Raw genomic sequence first — 18,341 nt, 5'->3', positions numbered from 1 at the left:
GGGGGGGGGGGAAGCGGTTGTCGGGGGCGGGGAGCAGGAGCTGGCCGTGGGAGGAGCCTTATTCATTCAGCCAGGGCTAGGGGCTGCGTGCTTCGGGCCCCTCCCACACAGTTCGGCGCCTGGAGCTACTGCACTTGTGTGCCGACTGTAGCGCGCATGTGCAGAGGTCCCGGCACTGTTTTCAGCGCCAGGACCTGGCTCCGCCCCCCCCCCCCCCCCCCACAGCTCGTGCTGGCTGCGCCGAGGGCCAGAGGACCTGTAAGTAGGTGGAGAATAGCGAGGATTTTTTTAGGCGCCGTTTTAGGCGCGAAAAACGGGCGCCCTTTTTTTCTTGTGGAAACTTGGGCCCATAGTACTGGAGAAATTAATGGACTAAGTGGCTACAAATCACGTGGTCCTGATGACCTGCATCCTAGGGTTTTAAAAGATGTAGCTGCAGAGATAGTGGATGCACTGGTATTAATCTTCCAGAATTCCCTGGATTCTAGAGCAGTCCCCAAGGATTGGAAGGTAGCAAACATAACTCCGCTATTTAAGAAAGGAGGAAGAGAAAAAAATGGAGAAATATAGGCCAGTTAGCCTGCCATCAGTAGTAAGCAAATTTAGGGACGTGGTAGCAGGGCACTTCGAAAATCGAAATATGATTAGGCAGAGTCAGCATGGTTTTATGAAAGGGAAATCATGTTTGACAAATCTGTTATGAGTTTTTTGAAGATGTAACTAGTAGTATGGATAAGGGGGAATCAGTAGATGTAGTGTATTTGGATTTTCAAAAAGCATTCGATAAGGTGCCGCACAAAAGGTTATTACACAAAATTAAGAATCGTGGGATTGGAGGCAATATATTAGCATGGACAGAAAACAGAGAGTCGGAATAAACAGGGCTTTTTTGGGTTGGCAAGCTGTAACTAGCGGGACACCGCAAGGATCAGTGCTTGGCCCTCAGCTGTTTACAATTTATTTTAATGACTTAGATGAATAATGTATCCAAGTTCACTTATGATACAAAGTTAGGTGGGAAAGTAAGCTGTGAGGAGGATGCAAAGAGGCTACAGAGAGATATAGACGGGTTGACTGAGTGGGCAAGAACATGGCAAATAGAATACAATGTGGGGAAGTGTGAAGTTGTCCACTTTGGTAGGAAAAACAAAAGAACAGGCTATTTGTTGAATGGTGAGATTGGGACATGTTTGAATTCAGAGGGACCTGGGTATCCCTGTACATGAATCACAGAAAGTTAACATGCAGGTACAGCAAGCAATTAGGAAAGCAGATGGTATGTTTGCCTTTGTTACAAAGGGGATTAGATCGTAAGAGTAAAGAAGTCGTACTATAATTATACAGGGCATTGGTGAGGTCACACCTGGAGTACTGTGTACAGTTCTGATCTCCTTATCTAAGGAAAGAAATACTTGCCTTAGAGGGAGTGCAACGAAGGTTCACTAGACTGGTTCCTGGGAAGAGAGGATTGCCCTGTGAGTAGAGATTGAGTAGACTAGGCCTATATTCGATAGAGTTTTGAAGAATGATGGTGATCTAATTGAAACATATAAAATTATTAAGGGGCTTGACAAGATTAATGCTGAGAAAATGTTTCCCCTGGCTGGGGAATCTAGAACACAGGGTCATAGTCTCAGAATCACAGGTTGGCCATTTAAGACTGAGATGAGTAGAAATTTCTTCACTCAGAGGGTTGTGAATCTTTGAATTCTTTATCCCAGAGAGCTGTGGATGCTCAGTCATTGAGTATATTCAAGACAGAGGTCGATAAATTTTTGAGAATTAAGGGATATGGGGATAGTACGGGAAGCTGGAGTTCTGCTAGAAGATCAGCAATTATCTTGATGAATAATGGAGCAGACTCAAAGGGCCAAATGGCCTACTCCAACTCCTATTTCTTACGTTCTAAGTGCAGTAACCTGCAAGGCTACGGACCAAGAGCTGGAAAGTGGGATTAGGCTAGATAGCTCTTTTTCGACCGTCGCGGACACGATGGGTCGAATAGCCTTCTTTTGTGCCGTAAATTTCTATGATTCTAATTCCTGTTCTGTCAGGGTATTCAATAGGTTAATTCCTGTTTTGTCAGGGCATTGAAAAGGTTAATTACTAATTCAGTGGAGTGTACTTTGAAAACTAATCAGGCTCCGAAACAAGACCTTGGTGATGGAAAGCTCAATGATGATGTTTCCTTATTATCATGTGTTCCTATTGAAATTGGAAAACAATGTTTACATATGCTTCTTGAGGTGACGGACCTCCAGATTTCTCTCTCATTGTGGGAGGGTGGCTCAACCGTGGCTAACAAGGGAAATTAAGGATGGTGTTAAATCCAAGGAAGAGACATATAAATTGGCCAGAAAAAGCAGCAAACCTGAGGACTGGGAGAATTTTATAATACAGCAGAGGAGGACAAAGGGTTTACTTAGGAGGGGGAAAATAGAGTATACGAGGAAGCTTGCAGGGAACATAAAAACTGACTGCAAAAGCTTCTATAGATATGTGAAGAGAAAAAGATTAGTGAAAACAAACGTAGGTCCTTGCAGTCAGATTCAGGTGAATTTATAATGGGGAACAAAGAAATGGCGGACCAGTTAAACAAATACTTTGGTTCTTTCTTCACGAAGGAAGACGCATATAACCTTCCGGAAATACTAGGGGACCGAGGGTCTAGTGAGAAGGTGGAACTGAAGGAAATCCTTATTAGTCAGGAAATTGTGTTCGGGAAATTGATGGGATTGAAGGCCGATAAATCTCCGGGGCCTGATAGTTTGCATTCCAGAGTACTTAAGAAAGTAGCCCTAGAAATAGTGGATGCATTGGTGATCATTTTCCAACAGTCTATCAACTCTGGATCAATTCCTATGAACTGGAAGGTAGCTAATGTAACACCACTTTTTAAGAAAGGAGGGAGAGAGAAAACTGGTAATTATAGACCAGTTAGCCTGATATCAGTCGTGAGGAAAATGTTGGAATCAATTATTAAAGATGAAATAGCAGTGACGGGATTGGTTCAAGTCAGCATGGATTTATGAAAGGGGAATCCTGCTTGACAAATCTTCTAGAATTTTTTGAAGATGTAACTGGTAGAGTGGACAAAGGAGAACCAGTGGATGTGGTGTATTTGGATTTTCAAAAGGCTTTGACAAGGTCCCACACAAGAGATTGGTGTGCAAACTTAAAGCACATGGTATTGGGGGTAATGTACTGACATGGATAGAGAACTGGTTGGCAGACAGGAAGCAGAGAGTCGGGATAAACAGGTCCTTTTCAGAATGGCAGGCAGTGATTAGTGGGGTGCCGCAGGGCTCAGTGCTGGGACCCCAGCTATTTAGAGTATACATTAATGATTTAGATGAACAAATTGCGTGTAATATCTCCAAGTTTGCAGATGACACTAAGCTGGGTGACGGTGAGAGTTGTGGGGGGGACGCTAAGAGGCTGCAGGGTGACTTGGACAGGTTAGGTGAGTGGGCAAATGCATGGCAGATGCAGTATAATGTGGATAAATGTGAGGTTATCCACTTTGGTGGCAAAAACATGAAGGCAGAATATTACCTGAATGGTGACAGATTAGGAAAAGGGGAGGTGCAACGAGACCTGTGTGTCATGGTACATTAGTCATTGAAAGTTGGCATGCAGGTACAGCAGGTGATGAAGAAGGCAAATAGTATGTTGGCCTTCATAGCTAGAGGATTTGAGTATAGGAGTAAGGAGGTCTTACTGCAGTTGTACAGGACCTTAGTGAGGCCTCACCTGGAATATTGTGTTCAGTTTTGGTCTCCTAATCTGAGGAAGGACGTTCTTGCTATTGAGGGAGTGCAGCAAAGGTTCATCAGACTGATTCCAGGAATGGCAGGACTGACGTATGAGGAGAGACTGGATCGACTGGGCCTGTATTCACTGGAGTTTAGAAGGATGATAGGGGATCTCATAGAAACATATAAAATTCTGACAGGACTGGACAGGTTAGATGCAGGAAGAATGTTCCCGATGTTGGGGAAGTCCAGAACCAGAGGACATCGTCCAAAGATAAGGGGTAAGCCATTTAGGACTGAGATGAGAAACTTCTTCACTCAGAGAGTTGTTAACCTGTGGAATTCCCTGCCGCAGAGAGTTGTTGATGCCAGTTGATTGAATATATTCAAGAGGGAGTTAGATATGGCTCTTATGGCTAAAGGGATCAAGAGGTATAGAGAGAAAGCAGGAAAGGGGTACTGAGGTGACTGATCAGCCATGATCTTATTGAATGGTGGTGCATGCTCGAAGGGCCGAATGGCCTCCTCCTGCACCTATTTTCTATGTTTCTATATTTCTGTTGTGCTCCTCTTATGCTGGTTGAGATTGGGAATTACAGGTGCTAAATTGTGCTGCATCATTTTATGGCACAGCAAGTTGAGCCTTGTAACATGAGTTTTTAGTTTAAAATGAAAAGACTAGGAGCCAGCAACGGTACCTTAAAATTAAGGAAATGATCCTACAGTTTGGTTTTACTAAAATCAGTTCTTTTCTAGAGTACACTGCTGGAAAGGAATACCCACAGTTCCTAGTATTAGGTTAAAAGTACAATGGCTAAGGCCTGAAAAACAGAGGCCTCCTGTATAGGGAACAGTGTATGTTATGAAGCTGAGGAATGTAAAGTAGGGGAAGAAAACTGAAGTAAAATTTGAAGGGAATGTGGTTTATTTTCAGCTTCCATATGTGATGCATTTAAATGCACAATTAGTAACTATGGCATTACAACTCCAGTGTATTCCAGTCGTGCGATGGTGCTTTTAATGATTTAAGAAATAATAAGAACATAAGAAATAGGAGCAGGAGTAGGCCACCCGGCCCTTCGAGCCTGCTCCGCCATTCAATAAGATCATGGCTGATCCGATCATGGACTCAGCTCCACTTCCCTGCCCACTCCCCATAACCCTTTATTACCTTATCGCTCAAAAATGTGTCTATCTCCGCCTTAAATATATTCAATGACCCAGCCTCCACAGCTCTCTGGGGAAGAGAATTCCACACATTTACAACCCTCAGGGAAGAAATTCCTCCTCATCTATTTAATTGGGCAGCCCCTTATTCTGAGACTATGTCCCCTAGTTTTAATTTCCTCTATGAGTGGAAATATGCTCTCAGCATCCACCTTGTCAAGACCTCTCATTATCTTGTATGTTTCGATAAGATCACCTCTCATTCTTCTGAACTCCAATGAGTATAGACCCAACCTACTCAACCTATCTTCATAAGTCAACTCCCTCATCTCCGGAATCAATCTAGTGAACCTTCTCTGAGCAGCCTCCAATGCAAGTATATTCTTCCTTAAATACGGAATCCAAAACTGTACGCAGTACTCCAGGTGTGGCCCCACCAATACCCTGTACAGTTGTAGCAGAACTTCTCTGCTTTTATACTCTCTCCCCCTTGCAATAAAGGCCAACATTCCATTGCCTTACTGATTACTTGTTGTACCTACATACTCATTTTTTGTGTTTCATGCACAAGGACCCCGAGGTCCCTCTGTACTGCAGCACTTGGCAATTTTTCTCCATTTAAATTATAATTTGCTTTTCTATTTTTTTCTTCCAAAGTGGATAACCTCACATTTTCGCACATTATGCTCCATCTGCCAAATTTCTGCCCACTCACTTAGCCTGTCTATATCCCTTTGCAGATTTTTGGTGTCCTCACAATTTGCTTTGCCATCTTTGTATCATCAGCAAACTTGGCTACATTACACTCGGTCCCTTCATCCAAGTCATTAATATAGATTGTAAATAGTTGAGGCCCCAGCACCAATCCCTGCGACACATCACTAGTTATTGTTTGCCAACCGGAAAATTACACGTTTATCCCGACTCTTTTTTGTAGTTAGCCAATCCTCTATCCATGCTAATATATTACCCCCAACCCCATGAACTTTTTCTTGTGTAGTAACCTTTTATGTGGCATCTTATCAAATGCCTTCTGGAAATACAAATACACCACATCCACTGGTTCCCCCTTATTCATCCTGTTCATTACATCTTCGAAGAACTCCAGAAAATTTGTCAAACATGATTTCCCTTTCATAAAACCATGCTGACTCTGCTTGATTGAATTATGCTTTTCCAAATGTCCCGCTACTGCTTCCTTAATAGTGGACTCCAGCATTTTCCCAACGACAGATGTTAAGCTAACTGGTCTATAGTTTCCTGCTTTTTGTCTGCCTCCTTTTTTTAAATAGGACGTTACATTTGCAGTTTTCCAATCCGCTGGGACAGCCCCAGAATCCAGGGAATTTTGGTAGATTACAACGAATGCATCCACTATCTCCACAGCCACTTCTTTTAAGACCTGAGGATGTAAGCCATCGGGTCCAGGGGACATGTCTGCCTTTAGTCCTATTATTTTACCGAGTATTACTTCTTTAGTGATAGTGATTGTATTCAGTTCCTCCCTCCCTATAGCCCCTTGATTTTCCACTATTGGGATGTTTTTAGTATGTTCTACCATGAAACCTTTGATGCCCATGTTGGGAGATTTTAGTACCAGCTGTGTACTTCGGAAGTGTTAACATTTTCATGCATGTGAAATAGTAAGTGCACTGTCAAGCAATAGCAGTTTGGTGGACCTCCATGGGAAGGGAAATTTTGTTGAATTGAGATGCATCTTAAAAAGTAGGACACCTTGTTTTTGATTTTACTTTAATTAGAGCTGGCGGAGGGGTTATTTGGCACTGTAAGTACTCCTCCTAGATTTTCCTTCTATAAATGAGGGTTTTGCTTTCTATATATATTAAAATATAAAATCTGAAATGTGTTTTAATGACTTCTGCACCTTTTTATTTTTAAGGTTCATTATTACTTGAAAGTCTGAAGGATCACATATCAACCACTGCTCAAGATCATTGCAAAGCAATCTATTTGCATGTTCTTACTACCAATAGTACTGCCATCCACTTCTATGAAAATAGGGACTTTAAACAACATCACTACCTGCCCTATTATTACTCTATACGTGGTGTTTTAAAGGATGGCTTCACGTATGTTCTTTATATCAACGGGGGACATCCTCCTTGGACAATCTTATATCCTTTAAACAGAATTAAGCTCCCAAAATATATTTCATTCTGCATTTGACTACAGAAGTTATTTTATGGCAATTGCTTAATAATTTATAGATCTCTTTTTTAAATATTATAATTCTACAGAAAAACATTTGATTGACTATCTACTTAAGAATTTTTTTCATTGTTGAGTTTAAGGATTGTACATTATTTTTAATCTTTTTGTTTTCTCTATATTTTACTGTTAAAATATTAATGTGTTACGAACTTCCGCATAAGATCTATGAATTATTGTATTTCATAAAGTGTCAAAACAAAATGCATTGAAGTCAATTGTTAAGAAAATTACTTATAATTTCTTTTGCCTGAAAGAAGGCTAATCTTCCACACATGCAGTTGGATTTATCTCCAATGCTTGAGTGATTCTCACAGGCTTAGTTGTGACTCCTATATAAATTTATTGCACAGCAACCATTGTGCAATTCTTTTTCTGAATTGCCAGGTTCCTGATTGAAGGGATTGGAATTATCGGTTCTGTATTGGTGTTGGTGGACCCTCTTTTGGGTAACGAGCACCATTATGGTAAGGATTAATCTTCAGCTTTGCTCCATCGCTTGCGTAAATTTACTCAGTTACACATCAGTGTTAACCTGGCTAAATAACCTGATCAATTATTTTATAGAATATAAAATTAAAAATCAATAGAAATAATGGCCCAGGAATCCTGGCCAGCTGCTTACTGCGGGCGATCGGGTAAAAAAACTTTAAAAAAAAATGTGCACTTAACTTATCCTGTTGCACCCACGCGAGTTCCGGTCCCGAGTCCTCTACTGCGCATCACAACACGTGCACGTTGGGATGTGTGCAGGCCTGGTGGTGGAGTCACATGGCTCTGGGCAGCCAATCTGGTAAAGTATGTTCTCATTCATAATAATGAGAACTCCGTAAGTTGAAGTTCCCATTATTATGAATGAGAAACAGCCCCAAAAACACACAAAACCAATAATAAAAATTAGAAAAAATATACCACATTTTTATTAATTTAAATTAAAGTTTTAATGTATTTAAAATATATATATATTTTTACGATTTAAAAAAAAAAAAGTTTTTAAATTATGGTTTAAAATGAACTTTCCGTAGTGGGGATAGTTTTAAACAAAATGTGTTTTTATCATTTTATTTTGAAATGTTTTTGTGTATTTTAAAACTCTTATGCCTGTAAAAGTAAGCTATGCGCCTGCTTTTATCAGACACAAGAGTTTTGAGGACATTTGCTGGGCAAGATATGGGTAAATTCCGCAATCTTGCCCGTGCAAATGTCCTCGCTCCCAAGATATGGAAGATCTGTCAAGCTCCAGCTTGACAGATCAGTAAATACGATTTTCAGCGTACGTGCATTGTGCACTGAAAACCGGCTTTTGCGATGCCTTCCCGGGTCCGTAGACACTCGGTACGGACCTGGGAGGTTGGAATTTCTGCCCTATTAAGATAAAACCCTTCGATAAGAGCTGGATATCCAATTAAACCTAGAATAATGTCTGGAAAGATGTAAGTGGATAACAATGTAGCTTTTCCCTATGGATGTTATCCAGTACTGCTGTAATGTTTGAGTCAGTTCTGCAGAGTGACCTTTAACTTGGATAGGAAAGAAGTTTTTGCCAGAACTGTTACCCATCCAAATTTCAAAGCTTTTGGTTTTGCTTTAAAATGGAACGTCCCCTGTTTCCTTATGATAAATAGGGCCAGTTGGTTTGAGCTGTTTACTTTGATCGGTGTAGATATAGACACATTTTAGAGTGTGAAATTCACATTCTTGGTCAGGTTTGTCAGGATAAACATTTGGTAAAATGATTACTTGATTATTTTCCAGATAGTTCTATTTATTCCTCAGAGATTTGCAACAATGGATAGTTGATAACCTGAGCCTGAAACCTACAATTGAGGTGATTGTCACCAAGAAATCAGTATTTATGCAAGAGACCAGAAACAAACTCAAAAGACAGTGCTTTAATAGTCAGCAGATTGTACTGATATCCTTGGGGACAGAGAGGGAAATAATTTGGAGTTTCTCTTACGGAATCTGGAGATAAATGGTCGAGAACCTGCCGAGGATCTTTCTAGATCTGTGGAGAGACAGAGTTAACGTTTCGGGTCTGTGACCCTTCGTCAGAAGAAGGGTCATCGACCTGAAATGTTAACTGTTTCTCTTCACAGATGCTGCCTGACCTGCTGAGATTTCCACAATTTTCTGTTTTTATTTCGGATTCCAGCATCTGTAGTATTTTGCTTTTGTCTTTCCAGATCTGTCTGGAAATTAATAATTAGCATGAACATCTAAGAGCTGGGTTTGAATATTTAATTGTGAAGGTCTGGTCGATTAAGAGGCCTATGGGTGAGATCCAAAGACAAATTATTTTGCATTTTGGAGATAATTAATTCATTTAGTTGAATAAATTAGAGTCAATGATTAGTTTCAAAAGCCCAAATTTAAGAATCTGTTCATCCCAAGAGCCTAAAATGTAATCCAATAAGGATGAAACAGGATGAAGAATCTTGTCCTCTGCTTTAGGGAAGATGAAGAGAAAGCTGAATGATAAACTTGAGGATCTGTGGGGAATAGCCGAGCCACTGTAATGTTAATGATCTAGAGTTTTCTCATCTTGATAATTATTCCAGATATTTGTGGGAATGCGTTAGTGAATATCAATAAGATATGCTTTGTGTATTAAGAAGTGGGAGCCTCGAACGGAAATGGGAATTTTTTTTTTCCTTCAGTTGCTTCTCCGTAAACATCTTTGCATTAAATCTTTTTGAAGATAGTCCATGCAACCACAGAGTGGGGACTTCATTCACTATGATGATCTTGAGGTTTGTCATGTTCAACTTTGGGGGAAAAAAATCTAATTCACAGACACGCACTTTTTTAAAGCATGTGCTCAGTTCTTAAAAATAACAATAAAATCGTTTAAGCAACTTGTTACATTCAGGATTTATGATTTGGCTTGGGGGAACCTTCATATAAAATACTACCATTGTGCTAGCTTTAGCTCTCAAGGGGTTAATTCACAGGACAGTAGGGCTGGGTGATGTAGATTTGGATCTGAACCAGGATGCTGAAGGCAATGAAAGATAATTGAACATTCTAGTTGACACGAATTAGGCTTTTTAAAAATAGAAGGCTGCGAAGGCAGTCCAGTTTTGGAATATATAGTTGAGAATCTTTGAGGTGAAGTGGTTGAAAATGGAGAAGGATAATTCAACATCTTGTTCCAAGTTAAGTCATATCCATTGCTATGAGGAAGCATAGCGTATTCTTTGTTTTGCATCATTACACAAAGTTAAGTTGTACTGATTGAATTAAGTGAATCTGATTATAACTGTTGTTCTGTAAGTTCACTTGCTGTGAAAGAAAGCAGCTTAACAATTCGTATCAAGCTCTCCTCACTTGGCCTGCCTCTGAAGAGATTGGAAAACTACATGTGTTAGAGACATAATATTGATTCAGGTCAAAAGGGGGTGTTGTTAAGTCTCCAGATTATGCAATTGTATAAATACATAGGAGAGTGTAAGTAGACTCACATTAAAATTAAAATAAGATTCTCGGACCAAGTTATAGCATGTAGAAAATTAATTGTACAAGAAAATTAGTTATGAGAGGGTTCTTGAGGTAGCACTTTGGAAGTCAACGGTAAGATTATTTAAGTTGTTACTGACAAAGTTTGAAGGTAGAAGCAAGCAAAAGAGAGCAAAACTAGAAGATATGATGGGCTGGGCATCACATAAAAGCCTGATGCAATCCATCAAGACAAGAAAGTATGGCATGCACTGACTGCCAACATGAAGATGGCACATTAAAGAAACATTTAAGCTTGGTGCAGAACAGTGGTTGTCAAACTTTCTGTGCAAGGAACGCCTTTCAAATAGACATATTTTTGAGAATCTTCTGGCCTAACTTCCAAAGGACTGTTGGCTACAAAAAGTAAAAAAGCTTGCTTAATTTTTATTGGTATGTACAGCATCAGAAAGAATGTGCTCATAAGTAAACCGATATAGAAATCAGATCGCAAATGGACAGAAATTATTAACATTTGTTAAAAACAAAGTTTTAGTAACAGAATTGATTTAAAGTCTGGTCGGGGAACCACTAGCTTCCAGTGGTAGACCTACTGTTGTTTCTCCACCCCCTGATAGTTGGTTACAATGGAGTATCTGGGACCAGCTTACCTGCATACCTTCTGTCTTGGTGTAACAGCAAAGCTGATCTTATGCGAAGATTTTGAGTGAAACCACACATTTTCTCCACTGAAAGGAAGGATATATATTCTTGCCTCTTCCATTCCCCTTCTCGTATCCCAATAGCTGTCATTCCAATGCATTATTTTGATGGTTCCGAATTTTCTTATGCTTCATTGCAGTTTTGAAGGCACACTTTGAAACTGCTACATGATGCTTCCTTTTACAGTAATTCGAAGATACTTGCTGCTTCACTTTTTGCATTATTGTATTAGCTGTTTGGTCTAAATCCATATTGTGCAAATATTGTATTCCTTGACATCCCTTCACTGACTATATTCATCATATTGGCTCAACTCTGGTGAATCTGAGGCCTTGCTCCATTCCCCAGCGAATATACCGTCAGGCACAGAACCTTATCCGCAGTTTTTTACCCTGGCCTGGCATTTCAGCAAAAAGTGGTATAGAGTACAGCAGAGCAATGTGATCACTCTTGTTTTTTTTTGAAGCAAACAATTTAAAAAGGTGAGCTGTTTAAAACTTTCTTATTTTATGTTACAACTTTGAAATCCAACCTTACTGAATAGCTTTGTTAAATGAGTTCATCGTCTTGGTGCTGTTTCAGGCAATATCTTTTTAAAATGAAGTTACGTGAGCTCTTAATTGCCGGTTATTTTTCTTCTCATTGATTTTAGACACTTTTAATATGTGTACATTCGGGATTTTCTGCTTCAGAAAATTGGTGAGATTGCACTTCACAGTGTACTTCACAATTTTCCATTTGGGTCAATAATTTATATTTTTTCTTGGTTTGATTTAATATTAAATTTTTTTTACTTTGTGATTTCTTTTTTGTTTCTTTTTGTTTTGCTTGAACTTGTGTGTTAGGTGACCTTTGGCCTGGCCTTGGGTTCCCTATCGTGTTTAGTTGAAAGTAAATTGCAAATTATTTTCTCGTGTGCTTTTGGTAAATGTGGTACAGTTATTTGTAAGGTCTTGAAAAATGCAAAATTTAGAATTTTGCAGTTTGTGTTTCTGCATTTGTATCTTGGAAGTGTTTATATGATATGATATTTTTGCTTATTGGGTGATTTCTAGAATAGATTGTATCCCTGTAAGAAAACACAGTGCTAGGATGTTTGACTTGTCAACTGGGAGACCTGAGTTTGAATCCAGGTCTGATTGCTGTTATGTTCTGAATTATTTTAAACTATCAAGTTTGCTGAACTTGCCCAAATCTCACAGGAGAAAGGGAAACTGGCATGGGAGAGATTAATAATCCCGTCATTCAGATATGCCTCTGTGATTCAGCTCCTTTGCTGTTTTTGACTTTGGATAATACTTGTTTACTCTTTCTTGTGCTGTCAGTTCTTTATCTCATTGTCATCTTCAGATTGTTTTCTTATAGTTTATCTGCATCAGTCATTTTATGCAGTACAGTTGAACTGGTATGAATTTCATTATACAATGGAAACATTTTTCTTGCGCTAATTTCCCAATTCCAATTTCTCCGTTCTGTTGTACAGTGGGCAGTTCACATCATTTAGTACCTCATCTAAGAGGCCAGTATTAATGTGTGAGCCTTGACTATTTGACTTCAGTGGGCATCATAGTCGAGCAAGATCCTGTCGTCAATTGATGTCTGCCAATGCATTTCTAGCCAAAATTGCTGAATAGTGATCTGGACAAGAAATCCTGGTCAAGTTTCACCTCCTTAATCCAGGATGGATGAGGCCAGTATAGCATCCCCACTGTTGCCCCAGCTAGTTGCTGATTAATTTAGAACCATTGGGAGAGCCTGGAAGTATTTTTGTAAAGATTTTTTTCAACTTTATAATGCTACTGGTATGTATATTTTTCTTTTCAGCTACAAAACGGACAGTCTGCACTGAATATATTTGTATTTCTTCTGGATGTCTATATGCCAAGCAGGGAGGAGGGAATGCCATATTTCAAGAAGCTTAGAGGCACTCCCTCACTGATGCAATTCTAATTCTATACAGAATGTATTATAATACAGTGTTACCTATCTATCGGTTAATGGAGCGAGTGCACTGTATCAAGATTCATCTGTTCCATTAACATGTCTTTTAATTACTTTGACACCCTGTAATTTGCTGCTATCTAGAAAACCACTGTATGTCTTATTTGTAATTATATGTGGATTCTAAATGTAGATTTTTTTAAAATTTGTTTGAATATTTGTTTTAATGTATATGTTGCGTGTATGGCAGAGATTCTATATTTGGATTTTACTGCATTCAGGTTTTAAAGTTGCTGGACTGGTTTATGCACACACATTGTTTTGCAGCCTATACTTTCCCCATTTTCACACTAAGTTGGGTTTTGTAACTATGGGAAACAAAAAATCTACTTTTGTGATGGATGGACATTTTTATTTTATAAATGTCAATTTTTAGTTGCAATATATAGTAGTAAAGTCTTTATGTACGCATGTTCTTTATTGAGCTGAATTGATTGTACTTGATTCACCTTTATGCACCCTTGGGGGAGAAATATGCAGTCAGTTCAGCCATTTTTTAAGCCGCATGAATGATCCACCTGGTGGGAAAACTAAAAGAGGTGATCAGTGATTCAAATAAGGGAGAAAAAAAGTCCAAGATAAATGATCTTGCCATTTTGCAACAACTGCTTGTGCCGCTATTCACCATTTTGTTGCATCACATTACATTTTCTGTTCTTGAATTACAAGTTTTAGCTTTCAGGTTTGGGAAAATTGGGATATTTTAGAAATTCAAAACATTTTCTACTTAACTTTGTCCTGAACTGTCTCAGATAAACAGAATTGAGTTTAGACCTACTTTTCCATCCTAAAAGTGAATTTTATTTTTTTTCTTGCTTTGCAGTGCATGAATTATGACATCAGACAATATGTGGCTCTCTCTGTATGTCAGACTGTAATAATCAACTGTAAATAATTACATTGTTTTTCATCAGTTTTTTTTCTATATGCCTGATAATTACTGTAATGGTGTAATGTGCACGGTGTTGCAGGTCACAGATGGGAATACAGATCATTATGAACTGCTAGAACTACTGTGAAAAGTGTTTTGATGTGAAGTGTCAATCTACATGAATTTCAGATTTTTTTTAGCTTCAGTGATCTCGCTGTTTAAACATTTTTAACTTCATTCCATGATTCACTATTTAAAATAAAATGCCTACACTGTTTCACAGAATTTTAAAGTAATTTTGGCACCAACGACAATCAGTGTAAGACTTTTAAACAGTAATTGCACTTTAGATGTATAGTAAATGTTAATATATTTATGTAGTGGCACCCCTCTTATCTGGGCAGCAGTCTTGTCTTAATACACTTTGACTTCTGATCTGTTGTTGAGAACCAGTATTGACTGTTTATGAAATATGACACTAGACTATGCGAGAAATAGAACCATAGTTTGAAATAAAGATCAAATATGTTCAGAATTTCAATTTGACGACAGTAGCCTTTAAATATATCAACACTATATTAGAGATTCCAATTAATGTCGCATCAGTTATATTTTGCTTTGTTGTATTTTCGTTATTTGTGTCGTCCTTGCTAAAAATGAACAGCTCTCTTTCTCATTTGTTGAACCGGCAGTTGATTTCTGGACTCCTGTATTCATTTGATTTATGAAATGTATTTACCTGTTTATTGCATAAAATGTTTTTAAATAGAATTATTAAGTTTTGTAAAACAAGAAACAAAACACCTGGATTCTTGTGTGGATTTATTTTTTAAAACAATTAGGATACATAAATTTACTGGTCACAGCACTGTAAGAAATCTTGCTCAATCTATTAAAAATGACATCAAAATCATTTTTTGTTTCTTGTCTTTTGATTAGATTGTAAAGGCTTTGCTGTTTACATGATTAATGTGGACAGTGGGATGATACAGGGGAGATGCTCACTAGAACCCTGCTTCACCATAGAATAAATCATCATGGCATCATTGTACAAGTTACACAGCCTTAATAGACTCGGCTTGTGGTTTGGTAAACGACAAGCACAAACTTTATTCATTTAAGCTACATTAGTTAGTACTCTCTTTATTTTAACATGATTTATTATTGATCTGGAATATATTTCAGTACAGAAGGAGATTTGGTATATGATACAGGCCTTGTGTGGTTGCAGATCAAGGACATGTATTGCAGTGTAAGGCTTTACTGGTTTCGATCACTAATGTTCTGTGTGGGGGGAAAAGAAGATTTTGAAATGCTGTGAAAGGGAAGAAATTAAGGAACGACAGATGGTCTAAGAGCAAACTAACGATACTGAAATGAGAGAATTACTTGGAATGCATGAAACGGTATAAAGGATAAAGGAACATGAAGGAAAGTACCCAGAGAGGTTAATAATATGGGTGTGAGAAACATCTTATGACCTTCAATAAGACACCAAGGCCAGTGAGAGAAGTCAGATTGTAGAGCCGAGAGCACATCACAGTGAGTAATGGCGTCGAGCTGATAATTTAATGGCAAGTGGGAGATAAGCTGTGGGTAAAAAGTACAGAAAATGTGCTTTATATTGAATTGAAATTGGAGCTTAGATTTTAACTTGTATAGCTGCCAATCCGTTGGTGCATTATCTGTAAGTAGGTCACTGGCCTGATGCTGATTAGATACTATAGTGTAGGAACAGTGCCCTCTAAATTGCATGAAGGGTGACTTCAAGATTACATAGAATTTACAACACAGAAACGGGTCATTCAGCCCAACTGGTTTGTGCTGGTACATAAGCTCCACACGAGCCTCCTTCCACCCTACTTCATCTAACCATATCAGTGTATCCTTCTATTCCTTTCTCCCTCATGTACTTACCTAGCTTCCTCTTAAGGGCATCTATGCTATCCACCTCAACTACTCCTTGTGGCATCAATGTCCACATTCTAACCACTCTGGGAAAATAAGTTACTCCTGAATTCCTTATTGGATTTATTAGTAACTACGTTTTTATGTTTAGGTCTAACAAAGGGTCATCGACCCAAAACATTAACTCTGCTTTCTCTCCACAGATGCTGCCTGACCCGCTGAGATTTCCAGCATTTTCTGTTTATATTTAGGGCCCCTAGTTTTGGACTCCACACAAGTGGAAACATATTCTCTACATCTCCCCTATCAAAACCCTTCATAATTTTAAATACCTCTATTAGGTCACCCTCAGCCTTCTTTTCCAAGAGAAAAGAGACCCAGCCTGTTCATCTTTCCTGATGTGTATACCTTCGCAGTTTCTGGTATCATCCTTATAAATCTTCTCTGCACCCTATGCCTCTATATCCTATTTATGATATGGCGACCAGAACTGTACGCAGTACTCCAAGTGTAGTCTAACCAAGGTTCGATACATGTTTAGCATAACTTCCCTATTTTTCAATTCTTCCCTTCTGTTGCCCAGGCCCCAAGCTTTGGAACTCCCTCCCTAAACCTCCCCGCCTCTCTACCTCTCTTAGCTCCTTTAAGACGCTCCTTAAAACTTATCTCTTTGACCAAGCTTTTGGTCACTTGCCCTAATTTCTCCTTCTGTGGTTCGGTCTCAAAATACTCCTGTGAAGGAAGGGCCTTGGGACCTTTCACTACATAAAAGTCGCAATATAAATCCGGCGCTGAAGACGCGCGCTGTAGGCTATGTGGGAGGGGCCCAAAGCACCCTGTGCCTAGCCCTGGCCGAATGGGCTCCCTCATCGGCGGCCAGAGTGTGCTCTGCAGGCTGTATGTCATCTGATTGTTTTCTTCCCTTCGTGTCAAAAGATGATTTGATTCCTTTCAGCCTTGGATTAGGGGATTTACAGATTAGAAACACTTTAAGAAAATCAAGATGGAACTTTGGCCTGGGAGGGGCCCGTGGTGATGGTTCTTGAATCCACCAGTGGCGATGTCTCTGACCTGATTGTAAAACTCCTGAAGTGTTTCTGGGGGTCTGGGTTTGTAACTCTCGACCAGATGAACCGGGGATTCATGCTGGTGTTTGATGCCATGCCGGACATCAGTCTACACATGCTTCACAAGAGGGTACTTCCACCTCCTCCCCCCTCCCCCACCTCCCCTCAAACCTCTTTCCCCCCATCTCTCCTCCTGCCCCCCACCCCCCCACTTAGCCCTGGTCGAATGGGCTCCCTCATCGGTGGCCCGCTGCGTTCCCTAAGATAGGACTTATATTTTTTATTTGTTATTTACTGATTGATTTTGGTGCTTTAGGTGCAGGGTTCCTTCTATTATTTTTATTTGTTATTGATTGCTTATTACTTTGGTCTTGGTGCTTTAGAGGCAGGGTTCATTATATTTTATTTGTTCATTAATTGCTTATTACTTTTTGTGCTTTATTTGATGCTTGATGATGCTTTAAATATAGTTACTTGCGCCGATTCCTTAACTGTAAGTAAGGTCTTTCTGTGCGGACAAAAATGGACACATACACTACCCTAAGTTAGTTTAGTACAACTTTTTTCTGGCCAAATTGGCATAAATGGTGTAAGTGGCTGGGAACGGCCCCTTTTGGGGAAAAAAAACTGACCTAACAAAAAACGTAACTAGCTCACTTACACTGGCGCAAATTAAATGGCCATATTTGCAACCAAAAAGATACACCAGAAAAATCAAGTTACACCAAAAGAACGGTGCAACTCATGGGGAAATTTGGGCCCTATAGACTCTTCTTTTCCAAGAAGTATGTGGTCTCCTTATTCCTCCTACCAAGCTACACCAGGGAAGAAGCACTTAGTGAGTCATTGCATTTGTGTGGGATCTTTTGTTAAAGATGAGGTTGTAAAGCAGAGCTAGCCAGTCCAGAAATCTATGCTTCTGTGCTATAAGGGTCTCCCAGGATATTTACTGACTTGGAAATTATTGACAAAAGAGGGGTTGGAACCGTCCTGGCACATGTGTCACTGAGATTAGTCAATCTTTATCTCTGTTAATCGTAGCAGTCTCTCTCGGTAGTCAGTCGTAATCAACACAGAGTTTCTCTTTGTCTTTGTTAGATGTCTTAGGCGCTCTTTGTTAATCAAAGAAGACTTTTGTTTATTTCCTCTAGTCTTCTGTTAGAACTTTTATCTAGTGGATGC

The 18,341-nt window shown here is 39.3% G+C and overlaps 1 protein-coding gene across 3 annotated transcripts in view; it reads left to right on the top strand.

The window, feature by feature from the left end:
- naa60 (N-alpha-acetyltransferase 60, NatF catalytic subunit) overlaps positions 1–15,097 on the top strand; it is a 30,545-nt gene extending 15,448 nt beyond the window's left edge. For all 3 annotated transcript variants that reach the window (XM_070856705.1, XM_070856707.1, XM_070856706.1), the window contains 3 exons: positions 6,823–7,057; positions 11,600–11,794; positions 13,137–15,097. In XM_070856705.1, the coding sequence (XP_070712806.1) occupies positions 6,823–7,057; positions 11,600–11,756 (392 nt within the window). In that variant the 3' untranslated portion in view covers positions 11,757–11,794; positions 13,137–15,097. The remainder of the gene's footprint in view (positions 1–6,822; positions 7,058–11,599; positions 11,795–13,136) is intronic.
- The last annotated feature ends 3,244 nt before the right edge of the window (positions 15,098–18,341 follow it).

Source organism: Pristiophorus japonicus, chromosome 15, assembly GCF_044704955.1.
Source record: "Pristiophorus japonicus isolate sPriJap1 chromosome 15, sPriJap1.hap1, whole genome shotgun sequence".
NCBI classification, from domain to species: Eukaryota; Metazoa; Chordata; class Chondrichthyes; family Pristiophoridae; genus Pristiophorus; species Pristiophorus japonicus.
This window is presented reverse-complemented; position numbering and strand designations above follow the sequence as displayed.